This window comes from Pan troglodytes, chromosome 13, assembly GCF_028858775.2.
Source record: "Pan troglodytes isolate AG18354 chromosome 13, NHGRI_mPanTro3-v2.0_pri, whole genome shotgun sequence".
In the NCBI taxonomy this organism is placed as follows: Eukaryota; Metazoa; Chordata; class Mammalia; order Primates; family Hominidae; genus Pan; species Pan troglodytes.
The window spans coordinates 53,570,366-53,585,721 of record NC_072411.2 but is presented as its reverse complement, the minus strand read 5'-3'; the positions used below and the strand labels follow the sequence as shown (position 1 = coordinate 53,585,721).

The window sequence follows — 15,356 nt, the reverse complement described above, 5'->3', positions numbered from 1 at the left end:
AATCCCAGCAATTTGGGAGGCTGAGGCGGGCAGATCACCTGAGGTCAGGAGTTCGAGACCAGCCTGGCCAACATGGTGAAACCCCATCTCTACTAAAAATACAAAAAATTAGCCAGATATGGTAGTGCATGCCTGTAATCCCAGCTACTTGGGGAGGCTGAGGCAGGAGAATCTTTTGAACCCAGGAGGCAGAGGTTGCAGTGAGCTGAGACTGCACCACTGCACTCCAGCCTGGGCAACAAGAGCAAAACTCCGTTTCAAATAATAATAATAATAATAATAATAATAATAATAATAATAATAATTTTGGCCAGACACAGTGGCTCATGCCTGTAATCCCAGCACTTTAGGAGGTCATGGCAGGCAGATGGCTTGAGCCTGGAGTTTGAGACCAGCCTGAGCAACATGGTGAAACCCTGTCTGAACAAAAATACAAAAATAAATAAATTAGCCAGGCATAGTGGCATGCACCTGTGGTCCCAGCTACTTGGGAGGTTGAGGTGAAAAGATTACCTCAGCCCAGGGAGGTCAAGGATGCAGTGAACTGTGATGGTGCCACTGCACTACAGTCTGGGTGACAGAGTGAGACCCTGTCTCAAAAATGAAATAAAAATAATTTGGTTTTTCATATTTTAAATGTAATTCTTAATCCTAAACTCCAAGAGACAGAGTATTTAAGATCACAGGCAGACACTCCTCCATGTCCTCCCTTTTTGCCATGAACACATGCATCCTGACCTCTTCACGGCCTGATGTCAACACACTGTGTTTGGAAGGGGCAGGAGAGGGTAATACAAACATGTGCCTGGCTATATCTTCGTGATGGCTTGCATATCATCACCTGAGGATGGAGTAATGGCAGAGGTGAAACTTGGTTACCTATCTTCTCTGCATTTCCCAAATTCTTGCTAGATGCCATACAGCCAACTGGGCATATGTTTGGAAGCACAGAGGAATTAGTGTTTTTTTTTTTTTTTTTTTTTTTTGGAGACAGGGTCTCCTCTGTCTCCCAGGCTGGAGTGCAACAGTGCAATCACAGCTCACTGCAATCTCAAATTCCTGGGCTCAAGTGATCCTCCCACCTTAGCTTCTTAAGTAGCTGGGACTACAGGTACACGCCACCATGCCTGGCTAATTTTAAAATTTTTTGTAGAGGTGAGATCTTGCTATGTTGTCCAGGCTAGTCTCAACTTCTGACCTTAAGCAATCCTCCTGCCTTGGCCTCCCAAAGTGTTGAGATTACAGATGTCAGCTACCACACCTGGCCAGGAACTACTTTCAATAAACCATTTCACTCATTGTTCTATTTTTCCAAAACAATAGGTGAAGAGTAATCTGACTCATTTTATGACTCTTAGAATGTATTTAATTCTCTCCTGAAATCAATTCAGTGAGCATAAGTGTATTAAGTATCTAGTCAAAAATGTAACACGAGCTATATGTGATTTGTTAAGCTCAGATCAGTTACTTGATGCCCGATGTCATTTAACCTGCTCTTCCTCATTCCTGCAGAATCTATACAAAACCAGCCTGCGCACCCTGCCCACTGGATATAGACTTCCAGGTGACACTCCTCACTTCAAACACATCAAGGACACCCGTTACATGAGCAGTTATGTGAGTGGTCTCCTCCTCATTGAGATGGGTCTGAAGGTGGGGTGGCAGGAGACTCATATTAATTAATAGCCTGTTCTAGTCCTCCAGTCTCACCCTCAAGGTTCAACCTGATAGAATGATGGGAGCTGGAGAGGAGAGACAGCATATTTTTGAGGGGTGCTGTGCAATTGATTCCTTCTGCAATTCAGCAGTGCCTGGGTAGCCCCATGGGTTAGAACAGAATGTTCGTGGGAGCCTTGGCTGAGGGCCCATGGCTGTCATGATGCCTCTACTTCTGCTGGCCTCACTTAGCACAGATGCACCCTGAATTATCCCAAGCCATTTATTGGAAATGCAACTTCACACACGCACTACTGAGGTGTGGTGATAGTATTGTCTTCCTTCTGCTATGTTTCACTGCAGAAGATATAACATCACCATGTGTTCCTTTGAAAAGAAGACTTCTTGCCTAGCTGCTGGCTGATATTTAGCTCACTACTTATCCTCTGTGCCCAGTTCACAGAAGGCTAGAGGGGTAGATAGGCTCTTACTACCTGTAGCTTACTCAAATGATGACCCTCATGTTGCCCTTCTCCACTTTTCACAAGTACTCAACCGGGACTTGATGCATTTACCCCATGGGGAAGGCTTAGGGAAATCGTGGCCATCCCAGTAAGTCTGGCCTGCAGACCACAATGAGCCGCTGGTGGAATAATAAGCTCTCTCTCTGTGCTACCCTTCATATTCCTGGGAATCAAACCTAGTGGCCAGAAAGGACCCAATAACCTGTGGCTCAATAGTGTACTTCCAAAGTAGACAGTCACAGATTTAATAATCTAACACCTAAAGGATGTGTTAAAATGGTTGGTTAAAATCAGTCCACGAAGCTATTTGTCAGTCTTAAATACATTCTCTTGTTTCTTCTTTGTATTTTCTAATTTTCTAGCCACACTGGGGCTAAAAATAAAGATTTTTCTCTGGCATTTTGCATACCTCCTGACAAACAGATTTCACCTAGGCAAGGTCAAATTTTATTCTTTTCTTGGCCTGGTTTTATTTTCCAACACATAATTTTCAAGGCCTGGATTAATATTGAAATTTTGTCAATGACTTTTCTACATACTTAATCCTTAAAAAGAGCAATTTTTCAAATAAAGGTGACATCTCTTTTCTATTTGGAGAAATGTAATGTTGCTCCTTGTTTACCCATCATTGATCTCATTCTGACTTTGCTTTTGCAGTTCAAGTACAAAGAAGCCTATGAACACACCAAGGCATATGGGTATACACTTGGCCCCAAAGATGTTCCATTTGTCCACGTCCGGAGAGTCAACAATGTTACCAGCGAGGTACCTGAATGCTGATTCTCCAAGAGACATATTGAGTTTCAATAGCCATGGCTTTGTTTGAAATGCATTAAGAATTAATCGTATTTCAGTTGTAAACTTACATACCAGCAAAAATGAAAAAGGTCCTTATTGTCACATTTTGATACTGATATTTCTTGGTAGTGGTTTTTTGTATTTGGTAATGCCTTGGAGAGACTCGGTTCCATAGATTATGATGCAAAACTTTTCTAAAGAAATAATTTCTTCTTTTGACATTTATATTCAAAAATCTTTAATAAGGTTGCATTTTAGTCTGACTCATGATCCTGGTTTTCTACACCAACTATTGGTTTGCATATCTGATCCTACTATGCAACCATCTGATAGAAAGTGGAAGGCTTTGTGCTCAGAATTCTTCACCTAAATGAAATAACTCTCATTTTCTCCTTTTTTCCTAATCTCAATCATTTTCTATATCCTCGATATTTCCTCCCCTCTTCCTTATGTAAAATATTTTATTCTTGATTAGTCAGTAGATGCCCTCGTCATCCCCTACTAAATGCCTGTAATGATATTTCCTTCAACGTAGAGACTGTATCGGGAATTGTACCACAAACTGAAAGACAAGATCCATACAACTCCCGATACCCCTGAGATCCGCCAAGTCAAGAAGACACAAGAGGCTGTCAGTGAGGTGGGTATTTTCTTAGGAAAGACAGGGAGTAGAGACTAGGGATGAATGTTAATCATTCGGTCTCTAATACATATGTTTTGGGGTATTTTTTTTTCTTTAGTTGATCTACAAATCAGACTTCTTCAAGATGCAGGGCCACATGATCTCTCTGCCATACACACCCCAAGTGATCCATTGCCGCTATGTGGGAGACATCACCAGCGATGTAAGCATCTCGTAGGGGTCTTTCTGGAGTAGTCTTACCAAGACGCAGGCTTGCTTTCAGCAGTTAAAACAACCGGTGGTCTTTGAACAGCCTTTTCTGATAAGCACTTCTAAACAAAGAGTACAAGTTGGAGGTAAGACAGTGTGGGAGGAGGATGCCACAATTCTACAGCTATGGAAACAGTAATAAGAGGACCACTTGGGGAAGACAGAATTGCCATCATTCTTGATCACTCAGTGACCACCATTCTACATTCAACACGGAATCATTCCAACTCCTCACTCCCTAACTCCCTGTGTGGCCTCCATCCCAGGTCATGTTGAGTATTTTCCTCTCACTCATCCCTACTCTGACCTCATTAGCAACTTCTTGCTGCCATTTTTTTCATTCTCCTTGTATGTTCTCTCCTCCTAAAAGACCAATCCATTCAATCTGTTCTTTTCTCCAATCAATGTTATAGTAATAAAATAACAGCAGTGTTCTCTCCTCAGCTCAGGGTTAGAGACTTAAATGAAAAAAACCATGACTTATTTGGGTGCAAGTAAACTAAGAGTACAAGGTAGATGAACTGGCTGGGCACGGTGGCTCACGCCTGTAATCCCAGCACTTTGGGAGGCTGAGGTGGGTAGATTACCTGAGGTCAGGAGTTCGAGACCAGCCTGGCCAACATGGTGAAACCCTGTCTCTACTAAAAATACAAAAATTAGCCAGGCACGATGATGTACGCCTGTAATCCCAGCTACTAGGGAGGCTGAGGCAGGAGAATCGCTTGAACTCGGGAGGCGGAGGTTGCAGTCAGCCAAGATCTTGGCATTGCACTCCAGCCTGGGCAACAAGAACGAAACTCTGTCTCAAAAAAAAAAAAAAAAAGTAGATGAACCAAAATGAAAGATACAGTAATTAAGAAGTGTTGCTACTCCATCTTCTGTGTTTCCTGACTTACATTTGCTTATGACCAGCTATATTTCTGTGTTTGCCTCTCAGATTAAATACAAAGAGGACTTGCAGGTCCTGAAGGGATTTGGCTGCTTCCTGTATGACACTCCTGACATGGTCCGCTCCCGGCACCTGCGGAAGCTCTGGGTGAGTGCACATCATCACAATGCATAATTACCCCCTGCACAGCTGGATGCCCCCATCACCAGCCTCCAGGGCTAGGCAGAAGGGATATTAGCCTGCAGCTACTTTTAAGGGGAAATTTATCATTAACTCACTTGAGCAGATTATCACCTTAATGTGATCTGTGCCTCCTATGAAAGGTGCTGAGCTTAGTTAAATGACAATTGTTTTTGCTCCTGCCTGGGAAGACATCCAGGACACATGAAAGCCCTGCTCAGCTTACACATGCCAGACATTTGAAAGACAATATGACATGAATCCCTTAAATGATTAATCAACTTGTATTTCTGTTTTTTTTTTTTAAGTCTAATTACCTATACACTGATAAGGCAAGGAAGATGCGAGACAAATACAAAGTGGTGCTTGACACTCCAGAATACAGAAAAGTGCAAGAACTGAAGACACATCTGAGTGAGGTAAGGATGCTTTACTTGTCATTGAAGTCAATCAAATTGACCAGTACAAACTGAATTACTCCACAAGGCTCTTAGTTCCTCTAGTGATCGCTGTTCAGGCAACTGCGGCAGGTAAAATATTTCCCCTCTTAACTGTGGAATGGCTACTATGTCTAAGCAAGTTAACCAACTGCACTTTACCTCAGTTTACTTATTTTGCCCCCTTTTGGTAAGATACGCATATTCATACTTGCTCTTCCTATGTCTAGGGCTGATGACGGGTTTTGTATGATTTTATAGATTAGAAAGACCTTTTTTTTTCTTTTTTTTTTTGAGATGGAGTTTTGCTCTTGTTGCCCAGGCTGAAGTGCAATGGCGCAATCTCGGCTCACTGCAACCTCTGTCTCCTGGGTTTATGCGATTCTCCTGCCTCAGCCTCCAGAGTAGCTGGGATTACAGGCATGTGCCACCACGCCTGGCTAATTTTGTATTTTTAGTAGTGATGGGGTTTCTCCATGTTGGCCAGGCTGGTCTCGAACTCCCAACCTCAGGTGATCCGCCCGCCTCAGCCTTCCAAAGTACTGGAATTACAGGCGTGAGCCACCACGCCTGGCCTAGAAATAATAATCTTACTTATTATTTTTGTTGTCTCTAAACTTATTTCAAAATTTTCTTTCTCTTTAATTCCTGCTATCAGGAGCCCTGAGCATGGCAGTGCCATTGGAGAAGTCTTCAGTGGCTCCCTGCTCTGCTGCCCATTCAGTAAAATTCAGACTACTTAGTTTCATTTTCATCTGGCATTGAGGCTCCTGATATATTGCAGTTATTTGTGAATAGATCTGATTCTCTCACCTAGAGTGTTGGTTCCTTGATGATTGGACCCCATGTTATTTACATGTGTCCCATAGTGCCTTGGCCATAATAGATGTGCATGTTTGCCAAAGGGCATTTCACAAGTGTAAATGGTTGCTCTTCTTATAGGTCAGTTGGCCATTCTCATTCTACTGTCACTCTGGTATTGTAGCTCCATTCATCAGTTTGTGCATTCACCATTCTGTATTGTGGCTTCACCCAGCTGAGCATTGGCTTCCAGGCCATTTCATCCTTCTCAGTAGCTCTGATGGCTGCTGATTAGGAATCTTAGGCTCTTAGCGATGCCCTGAAATACCAAATGTCACCCTCAGTGGAGGGATATGCAGCTTCCTATACTCAGTGAGCCAGAATCAGAGGATGACTAACTCTTCAGCTTTTGCAAATGCAACATTGAGCCAATTTGCTTTCCTAAAAGCTTCACTGTGTTATTTCAGCCAGCACTCGCACTCAGACTAGAACGCTTACGTTATTTTTATCCTGCTAAAGTTGTGCTTTTCCACTCTGGCTCAGTATGAGAATCACCTGTGGAATATTTAAAAACCACCCAGAGAGGGCCCTGACCCCTTGTTCCACACCAGACTGATTCTCCGTGTCTGGGCATTTATACACCTTTAGATGCTCCATAGAGATTCTGTTTAATAATATGTAGCCTGCGTTGAAAACCACCGCACCACACCTCTCCTCCAGCTACCAAGTAATAATTTAAAAAAATTGGTAACTTACAGTGCTTCAGAGTAAAGATAACTCTGAAATACCTTTACTCTTTTTGGCTTTCTGGGCTCAGAATTATCTAAAACTTTAGTTTCTCCTCTTCCCAATTCCCAGAGGGATTTTGGGCAAGTTGCGCATCAGCACTGAGGAAGAAGAATGGATATTTTTCAGTGGAGCAGTTTGCACCACATTTGCCTCTCCATAAGAATGACCCAGGCTCGATAAAATGCTGATCCAAGCCACTCCCCTGAATTTAGAAGGGTTGGGAGACAGCCTACGAATCTGTTTTTAATAAAAACCGTGGAGAGCGGGGGAGGGTTAATATCAGGAAAGTTTGGAAAACATTGAGTTAGTAAAAAGTGTGATGGCCAAAAGAAGTTACTGACTTTTGAGTTTTCAATTGTATAGATTCTTGACATATACACATTTGTAGTACTAGGAAGCAGGGACGTTGTCCCAAGAAGCATAAGCAATGCATACCTAAGTACAGGGGAAATATAATACACAGTGAAATGTATAATTCTAGAAATGGCATAGAGGCCAAGCACAGTGGTACATACCTATTGTCCTAGCTACGTGGGAGGCTGAGACCAGAGGATCACTGGAGTGCAGGAGTTTGAGGCCAGCCTGGGCAATATAGTGAGACCCTGTCTCTAAAAATAAATACATAAATAAAATTTAAAAATAAGAAAAAAATTGCTTGGGAGAATTGGGTTTTAGTCCCAGATTTACTTCCAATTAGCTATACGATCTTATGTAATTCACAACTTTAGCACCCTAATTTCCTAAACTGAAGAGTTGGACTAAATGATGATTTGAGCTCCTTTTAACCATAAAATTCTAAGAGTTGTTGATTTACTTTACTCAAAATTTAGCTTGGAAGAAGCATTAAGTTTTCATTTAGTTTATCTCTTTCAATAGTAACATGAAAAAACAGCCCCAAACACACGAGTTACATTTTGTTTTAACTTGCAGTTGTATATAATTCAGATTTAAAGAAATTGACCTGTGTGCGTGTGTTTCTTACGTTTTATCTGTTCAACTGGTATTTATATCCATGATTAGAATTTATTTGGTATCCATTTGTTCTTTCTCATTTGCCGCATTATATTAAATTCCTTCAACATTCATTAGCAACTATTTTTTTTAGGCCCTTTGTCTGAGCTCTAGTTGATGAAAGGATCGTACCACTGAACTGCTGTGCCCTAGTCTCGGAGAAGAAACAGGCATTGGTGTGATAAATGGCTTTATATAGGAACAGTCAAGACAGCATGGACTCTTGGAGTTTTCCAGGCAAATAAAAGGGAGAAGAACATTCAAGGCAGGAAAGACAGTCTGTGAAAGCAGCCATAATGAGTTCCAGTAACTGGGACTAGTTTACATAGCACATGGAGGGTGTGGAAGGATGCTGGTAAATGAAGCTATTATAGAAACATGGGTTGGAGCCAGGTTATAAAGACTTGTAGGTGTTATATAAATGACCTTGGACTTTATGAAAAATCATTGAAGAATTATTTCTATGAAGAATAGATTTGAGCATTAAGAAAATATGTGTCTCAGACTTTTGAAAGATGGGTGACTCATGTGGGGTGGTCCAATAGAGGAGTTGAGCAGGTGGTTTTGACATGTAGAAAATAAGATGGAAGGCTGAACTAGGGCAGTGGTGTTGGCAAATAATCAGATTTCAGGAATATCACAAAGTGAGGAGCCCAGGATTCATGACCATTTTGATGTAGGAATAAGGGAGGAGCCTAGGATGACTCCCCCAAGTTTCTGGTCCGAGTAACGGATATCAACAAGTCATTTAGCAAAATAGAGAAAATAGGAGAAGCAGCAATTTGAGATAGAGATAGAGGCAATATAAAGAATTATATATTGAACATGGTAAATCACCTAAATTCAGAAAGTTGTAGAAAACTTGGGTCTGGAGCTCAGGAAAGACACTGGATATGTAGATTTGGAAGTTATCAATCTCAAAGTGATGCTTGAGATCACAGGTACAGATGAGATCACCCCGGGAGAATGTATTGGGTGAAAGGGGCCAATCCTTCACCCCAGTTAACAGCAGCCTTTGCATGAGGGCAGAACCAGAGGAAGGCTGATGAGGAGGTCTAAAAGACAGGAGGCCACCTAGGGAAGAATGGTTGAATGGAAGCCAGAGAAGAGAGTTTTCAGGAATGAAACACTGAGCAGCTTCAGTTGCTACAGAGAAGTGTTCATGGCAATCATGAAGTTCTTGGTAGTCTCAATGAGTGTGACTTCATTGATGTGGGTAGGTGGGAGCCAAACTATGGTCTTGAGAAATTAATCAAAAGAGAGGCAAAGAAGAAACACAGGCAACTTGGCTGAGAAAAGAAGAATGAAGGCCATTGGCTAGAGACTGGAAAAGGCTTAATTAATGACAGGAGGTCTTGAGTCTGTTTGCAGGTGAAGAGAGGGGATTGGGAAAACAGAAAGGGTGGAAGATACAGAGGAGATGGAGACAGTTGCTGGAATAGGGTACTAGAAGGGACAACTGCAAATGGGACCAAGAACACAGCAGGAGTCTTGAATTTTGGACAGGCTAGAGAATGTCTCTTGTTTTGACACAAGGGAAAAAAGAAAAGGAGGGTGCAGGAGGTAAATAAAAGGTTGGTTTATTGGGAAGAAACTGCAATCGTTGCAGTGGGAGGGCTCCTGCCTTTTCTATGTAAAAGCAGTGAAGGCATCTGCAGAGAACATAACATGCCCATGAAACAGAAATGATGGTGATAACTTGGTTTATGTCTAGCTGGTCTACAGAGCTGCAGGCAAGAAGCAGAAGTCAATCTTTACTTCAGTTCCTGATACTCCTGATCTTTTAAGAGCCAAGCGAGGGCAGAAGCTTCAGAGTCAGGTAAGCTCAGAGGTTCATAAGCCTGCCACTTGGGCATCACAGGGGGTGATTATATGTGCCTGGCCTCACCTGGCCAGTGGCAGACTCACACACTTGGTTGTCCTGGCTGCAACCTCATGCCCATTAACACTGCACTTGAAGAAGCAGTTCTCTTTCGGGCCATGATAATTATGGTTGTGTTTTACTCAGGTAAGGGATGCCACATCTTCTTTCCTAAGTGTTATAAAACTTGTGTTTTGGAGTAATGAAAATAATTGCTTGATCATTCTATAGAATCTTCCTGTTATCCGCAGACAAACGAAGCTGTATTTCATGCAGTCATGCAAAAATCAGGGGAAAATATGTTGAGGGGTCTATCAGAATCTTCTCATACTTCTGTTAGCATTCTTTATCACATGGCTTTGCTTGGATCATACTCAGTGGTAGGCATATTAGATAACTGGAGTATGTGTATTTGTTTTCAAATATGAGACACAGAGAAACAAATGAACAGAAACGCATATAACAAAAAAACAAGCAAACAAACATCAGGACAGTAAGCAGATACCACCTTCCCACTGAATGGTTAGAAATGAATGAAGTGGACTGAATGCTAAATACTAAATGCTTTATCTCTATGACACCTCACTTTCTGCTATTATTCAGTATCTGTATGTTGAACTTGCCACCAAAGAGAGACCCCATCATCACGCTGGAAACCAGACCACAGCCTTGAAGCATGCTAAAGACGTGAAGGACATGGTCAGCGAGGTAAGATGGGAATTCAGCACTGAGGCACTGGGTAAAAAGAAAAATACTTTGTTAAAACCTTCCCCTGCTACCTCTGATCAGAGAGCTCATTACTATAAATGGTGCTCAGCATCATCAAAACACAAAAGGCAGAGCTATTCTCTTAAAGTGTGTAACACATTGTGCCCCTCCACAAGACCTGTGGCTTGGTTGGAAATTGGGAAGACACTTAAGCTTGTCTCTCTCTTCTGTATTTATTTCTCAGAAAAAGTACAAGATTCAATATGAAAAGATGAAAGACAAGTACACTCCGGTTCCAGATACACCAATCCTCATCAGAGCCAAGAGGGCTTACTGGAATGCCAGTGATGTATGCATCCCTTCCTTTTTTCTTCTGTTGTGATGGGGAGAGCTGAGGTTGAAGTACCTAAGAAACATAACATATTTCAACCATATCCATAGTTCTAAACCATGGCCTAGGAAAAAAACACACATTTTTTTTAAAGAGAAAAAAAAATGCCCAAACAATACTAGTCAGGCAAAATAGCTGAGAGATACCAGAAGCCTATTGTAAATTCTCTCCTGAATAAAAATATGACCCTTTCTTATAATTCTTCAGCAGCATTTTCTGGGGATACTTGACAGTTAATTTACTTATCCATAAAATTATGGTCTTGCAGTCAGCCAGACATGGATTCAAATCCTGATGCTGTTACTTGCCTGCTGTATGACTCTATATCATCTGTCTAATTTTTCCGAGTCTCTTTTCATATATGTGGAATGACAATGAGAATTGTGATAATTAAATAAAACCAAACAAGATAATGTATAAGTGTCTAGCATGCTGCTGGGCTCCTAGTTACTCAGAAAATGTTTGTTCCCTTTCTTCTCTTAATTGCATATAGATCATGTGAATGATGCATGACACAGTGGTTAAAATTAGGGGGAACTGACGTTCATTTTCCATATCACACAATCGAGGGCAAGGCTGCCTTTTAATGGTAATAATCTGTTAATAATCTGTTAATGAAGATGTGAAGTAGTGAATCCAAGGTAAATAGCCAATCCTTACGGGTTTTGTGTCTCAGGGTCCAACCAGGAATTCACTGTACCCATTACCAGAGCCACACCCCTAGAGGACTAGACATGTTGAGACTTAAACTGAGCCAAAAATCAAGCCAACTTCATGACCCCCTCAACTTAGCAACATAGCTCTAGGATTTCAAGGCATCTTAAGGTAATTGCAGTAAGCCTAAAGCAGAAAAGAGAAGGCACAGCAAATGTGAACAATATCTCAGTTCCATAATTTTGTTAGGAATTTTTATTTGGAGAAGAGAAGAGCCTACTAGTTAGAAAAAGGCAATGCCAGTTAGTGCTTAAAATATAAGCTGGGAAAAAATCATATACTCCCCTCAAAATCTACCTTCTAGGATATTTTTAGTCTTCTTGTGACATCCTTCATCATTATCACTTCAAAGTTACTGTTGAATATTTATTTGAGCCAAGCTGAATTAATATCTTACAGCGGTGGCCACACATTGAAATTGGCCCTGGGATTCATCATGCCCCACTGGACAGCACCATCCCTAGGGCTTTATCAGTAGCAATTCTGATAACTCTAATCTTTACAATAGTCTAATGTAACAAGGGTAGTATCTGGCATTTAATTCAGTATTAACCATGGCTAGCCCCACAAGTAGATCTAAGCGATCTTATGATCCATCTAAAAAACAAAATTACAAAGTCAAAGAAAAGACATCTTTCACTGTGTGTTTGCTCAGTTAACTTCCCAAAAGAAAAGAACTGTTTGACATTGAAAATAGGTTGTGCAGAGAAGCACCCATCTTGTGTAGATTAGATGAATCATCTATGATATTCTCAGGTTAGAATCAGAGCTGTTTTCTCTTGAAATATCACAAAGATAAAGATTATAATGAAATGAAGTTTTAAGACTGCTTAGTGAAGAAGGCATTTTAATACTAGGAGTTAGAAGCTAAACCTTTTCCCCTTTTCCATGTACATTAGCATATCTTGGGCTCAACAATGTTGTTTGTTTGGGGTTTTTTTTTCTCTCAAATGAACTTTTGGTTTATGTTTTATATTTAAATAAACTTTCTATTTTAAGTAGTCTTAGATTTACTGAAATTGTACAGAGTTATCACATGCCCCACACCCAGGGGAACACCCATATCCTCCTGTTGCTAACACCTGTATCACCATTGTAGATTTGCCATGATCAGTGAACCAAGATTGATACATTATGATCGGTTAAACTCCATAGTTGCTTTGGATTTCATTAGTTTTCCCTAGTGTTCTTTTTCTCTTCTAGGGTCTGAAATAAGCTTTTAAATTTTTCCTAAATGTATTCATGGGAAAACCAGAGAGAAGACAAGAGAGTTCATGCTTAAAAGAGCTCAATTATTTAACTTGGTAGTTTTTTTGTAATTCATGTGCTTTTTCTCTTTCTAGCTACGCTACAAAGAAACATTTCAAAAGACCAAAGGGAAATACCACACGGTGAAAGATGCCCTAGACATTGTCTATCATCGCAAAGTCACAGATGACATCAGTAAAGTATGTCCCTAAATATTTCTACTTGTGTTGGGCTCTACAACTCACCATATACATATACATATATTTTTTAGCAACCTCCCTCTTCTGAAATTCTCCAGAAAGAAGCCATATTTACATTAACTTTGGGTAAGACTTACAGCTGTCTTTGTGTTTTTTATAACAGATAAAATACAAGGAGAACTACATGAGCCAGTTGGGTATCTGGAGGTCCATTCCTGATCGTCCAGAGCATTTCCACCACCGAGCAGTCACTGACGCAGTCAGTGATGTGAGTGTTGACATCTTCTATTTTCACATATAAATTCATATTCCCATATAAGCTCTGAAATCATACACGGCATAAAAACTGAAGAAACTCTTGGCTAGATTTTAGATTTTGTGTGTGGATGTTTAAATCATAAAACTCAGTTGCTAAGTGAGTGAATTTCAACTTGGGAGAAGGAAATATATATTCAAATTTATAAACCTCATTTTTCTCCTAAATGTATGATATCATATTACAGGACCGGAAGTGATATATATCATCTAGGAAATAGCCTATTTTGATCCAATGAAGTGACAACTTCATGAAGCAATTAAGACACATAACAATGCTCACTTAGAAAGTTCAGCTCTGTGTATGAAAATATAGCTGCCAAGCTAATGATATACTATCTAGGAAAGTATGCCTGTTAAATTTGAATTGCTTTAATTAGTATTAAAAATGGAAAACTTCCATATGTTATAAAACAATATACCAAAGGTCAGTATTACTGAAAATGTCTTTTAAATAATTGTTTTAATACTTTATTATTTCATATACCTCAAGGGGTAGTGCTTCTGTTTGTTCCACTTGTATAGATACTAACTTATTGCTGTTTGGAGATGGCTTCTTAGAACTCTTTGATGTTCTTCTTCTCCCAGGTAAAATATAAAGAAGACTTGACTTGGCTTAAAGGCATTGGTTGCTATGCCTATGATACCCCTGATTTCACTCTGGCTGAAAAGAACAAGACTCTCTACAGCAAGGTATATATACTCAAGGAGAATTGGCCTCATCCATTCGACATATACCTGTACCCAGAGAGAATTAGCACTGAGAAATAGTCTTTCATGTTTCCATCCCTATCATGGCTTCTAGACCTTATAGTTTGAGTACATACTTACTTGTTCACTGCTAGGAAACTCTTGGGTTTTAACCTCATTGACTGAAGGCATTTATTTGAATTTGATGAAAAATCAACTCTGTTCAACCCCTCATGATTCTTCTAGAACTCTCTCCTTATTAATATGTCTCTGGGTGGTTTCTCCTATTAAAGCTGATATGACAGCCAATATAAAGTGGGGTTATTTTAATCCACAAATAATGTATGACGTGGGGCAAACCACCTAGTTTTTATAGCCTCATTTTCCTATTTACAACATAAAGCAATTCAATTCACTTGCATTTGGGCTGTACAATAGGATCCAGCAAACTTTTTCCTGAAAAATGCCAGATAGTAAATAAAAGATCTAAGAAGATGTTGTGGGCCAGATTCATTCTAGGGCATATTCTTCTTTGTTTGTTACAATACTGTGGAATGGTGAAACCTATTCTAATTCATGAAGCTGTTTAAAAACAGGTGGCATGCTAGCTGGGTCATACCCCACACCTGCTCTTAGAAGATTATGATTATCTGATTAATTACTGGAAAACTCTTCAAATTAATGTACTAAAAACCTTCAAGTGCACATGAAAATACTTTCAAAGTTAAATAATAATTATAATATATAGAAATAAACTAGACATTGATTTAAATTTTTGCCCAATATGGAAAATAAATCTATTTGGCATCCATTCAATGGAAGTGTTTTCGTCGTGTCCACTTTTGGGCTAGTTTTCAAGACATCTAGGCAGTTCTACCCTTTATTGTCTTGGAGGCAGAATAAACAATCAGTAAATATGTGTTAGCTTGGCTGGGTTCTGTGGCTCACACAGGTAATCCCAGCACTTGGGAGGCCAAGGCAGGCAGATAGCCTGAGCCCAGGAGTTTGAGACCAGCCTGGGCAACATGACAAAACCCCATCTCTACAAAATATACATAAATTAGCCAGGCATGGTGGTGTACAACCTGTAGTCCCACCTACTTGGGAGGCTGAGGCGGGAAGATCGATTGAGCCTGGGAGGCGGAGGTTGCAGTGAGCTATGACTGTGCCTTGCAGTCCAGCCTGGGCAACAGAGCGAAACCCTGTCTCAAAACAAACAAACGAATATGTGTTAGTTCTATGAATTAATTAT

The 15,356-nt window shown here is 40.3% G+C and overlaps 1 protein-coding gene and 1 long non-coding RNA gene across 22 annotated transcripts in view; one reads left to right on the top strand and one right to left on the bottom strand.

Annotated features, from left to right (window-relative positions):
• Nucleotides 1–15,356, top strand: part of NEB (nebulin) — a 244,262-nt gene that overhangs the window by 178,407 nt on the left and 50,499 nt on the right. For all 21 annotated transcript variants that reach the window (XM_054679823.2, XM_054679822.2, XM_063791165.1 and 18 more), the window contains 12 exons: nucleotides 1,513–1,617; nucleotides 2,838–2,945; nucleotides 3,514–3,618; nucleotides 3,719–3,823; nucleotides 4,808–4,906; nucleotides 5,248–5,358; nucleotides 9,692–9,796; nucleotides 10,442–10,546; nucleotides 10,791–10,895; nucleotides 12,995–13,099; nucleotides 13,263–13,367; nucleotides 14,003–14,107. In XM_054679823.2, the coding sequence (XP_054535798.1) occupies nucleotides 1,513–1,617; nucleotides 2,838–2,945; nucleotides 3,514–3,618; nucleotides 3,719–3,823; nucleotides 4,808–4,906; nucleotides 5,248–5,358; nucleotides 9,692–9,796; nucleotides 10,442–10,546; nucleotides 10,791–10,895; nucleotides 12,995–13,099; nucleotides 13,263–13,367; nucleotides 14,003–14,107 (1,263 nt within the window). The remainder of the gene's footprint in view (nucleotides 1–1,512; nucleotides 1,618–2,837; nucleotides 2,946–3,513; nucleotides 3,619–3,718; nucleotides 3,824–4,807; nucleotides 4,907–5,247; nucleotides 5,359–9,691; nucleotides 9,797–10,441; nucleotides 10,547–10,790; nucleotides 10,896–12,994; nucleotides 13,100–13,262; nucleotides 13,368–14,002; nucleotides 14,108–15,356) is intronic.
• LOC134808042 (uncharacterized) lies at nucleotides 3,823–15,307 on the bottom strand. Its single transcript, XR_010150093.1, has 3 exons — nucleotides 15,206–15,307; nucleotides 7,482–7,574; nucleotides 3,823–3,932 (listed from the first exon to the last, which is right to left on the bottom strand). It is a non-coding gene; the product is annotated as an uncharacterized LOC134808042 (long non-coding RNA).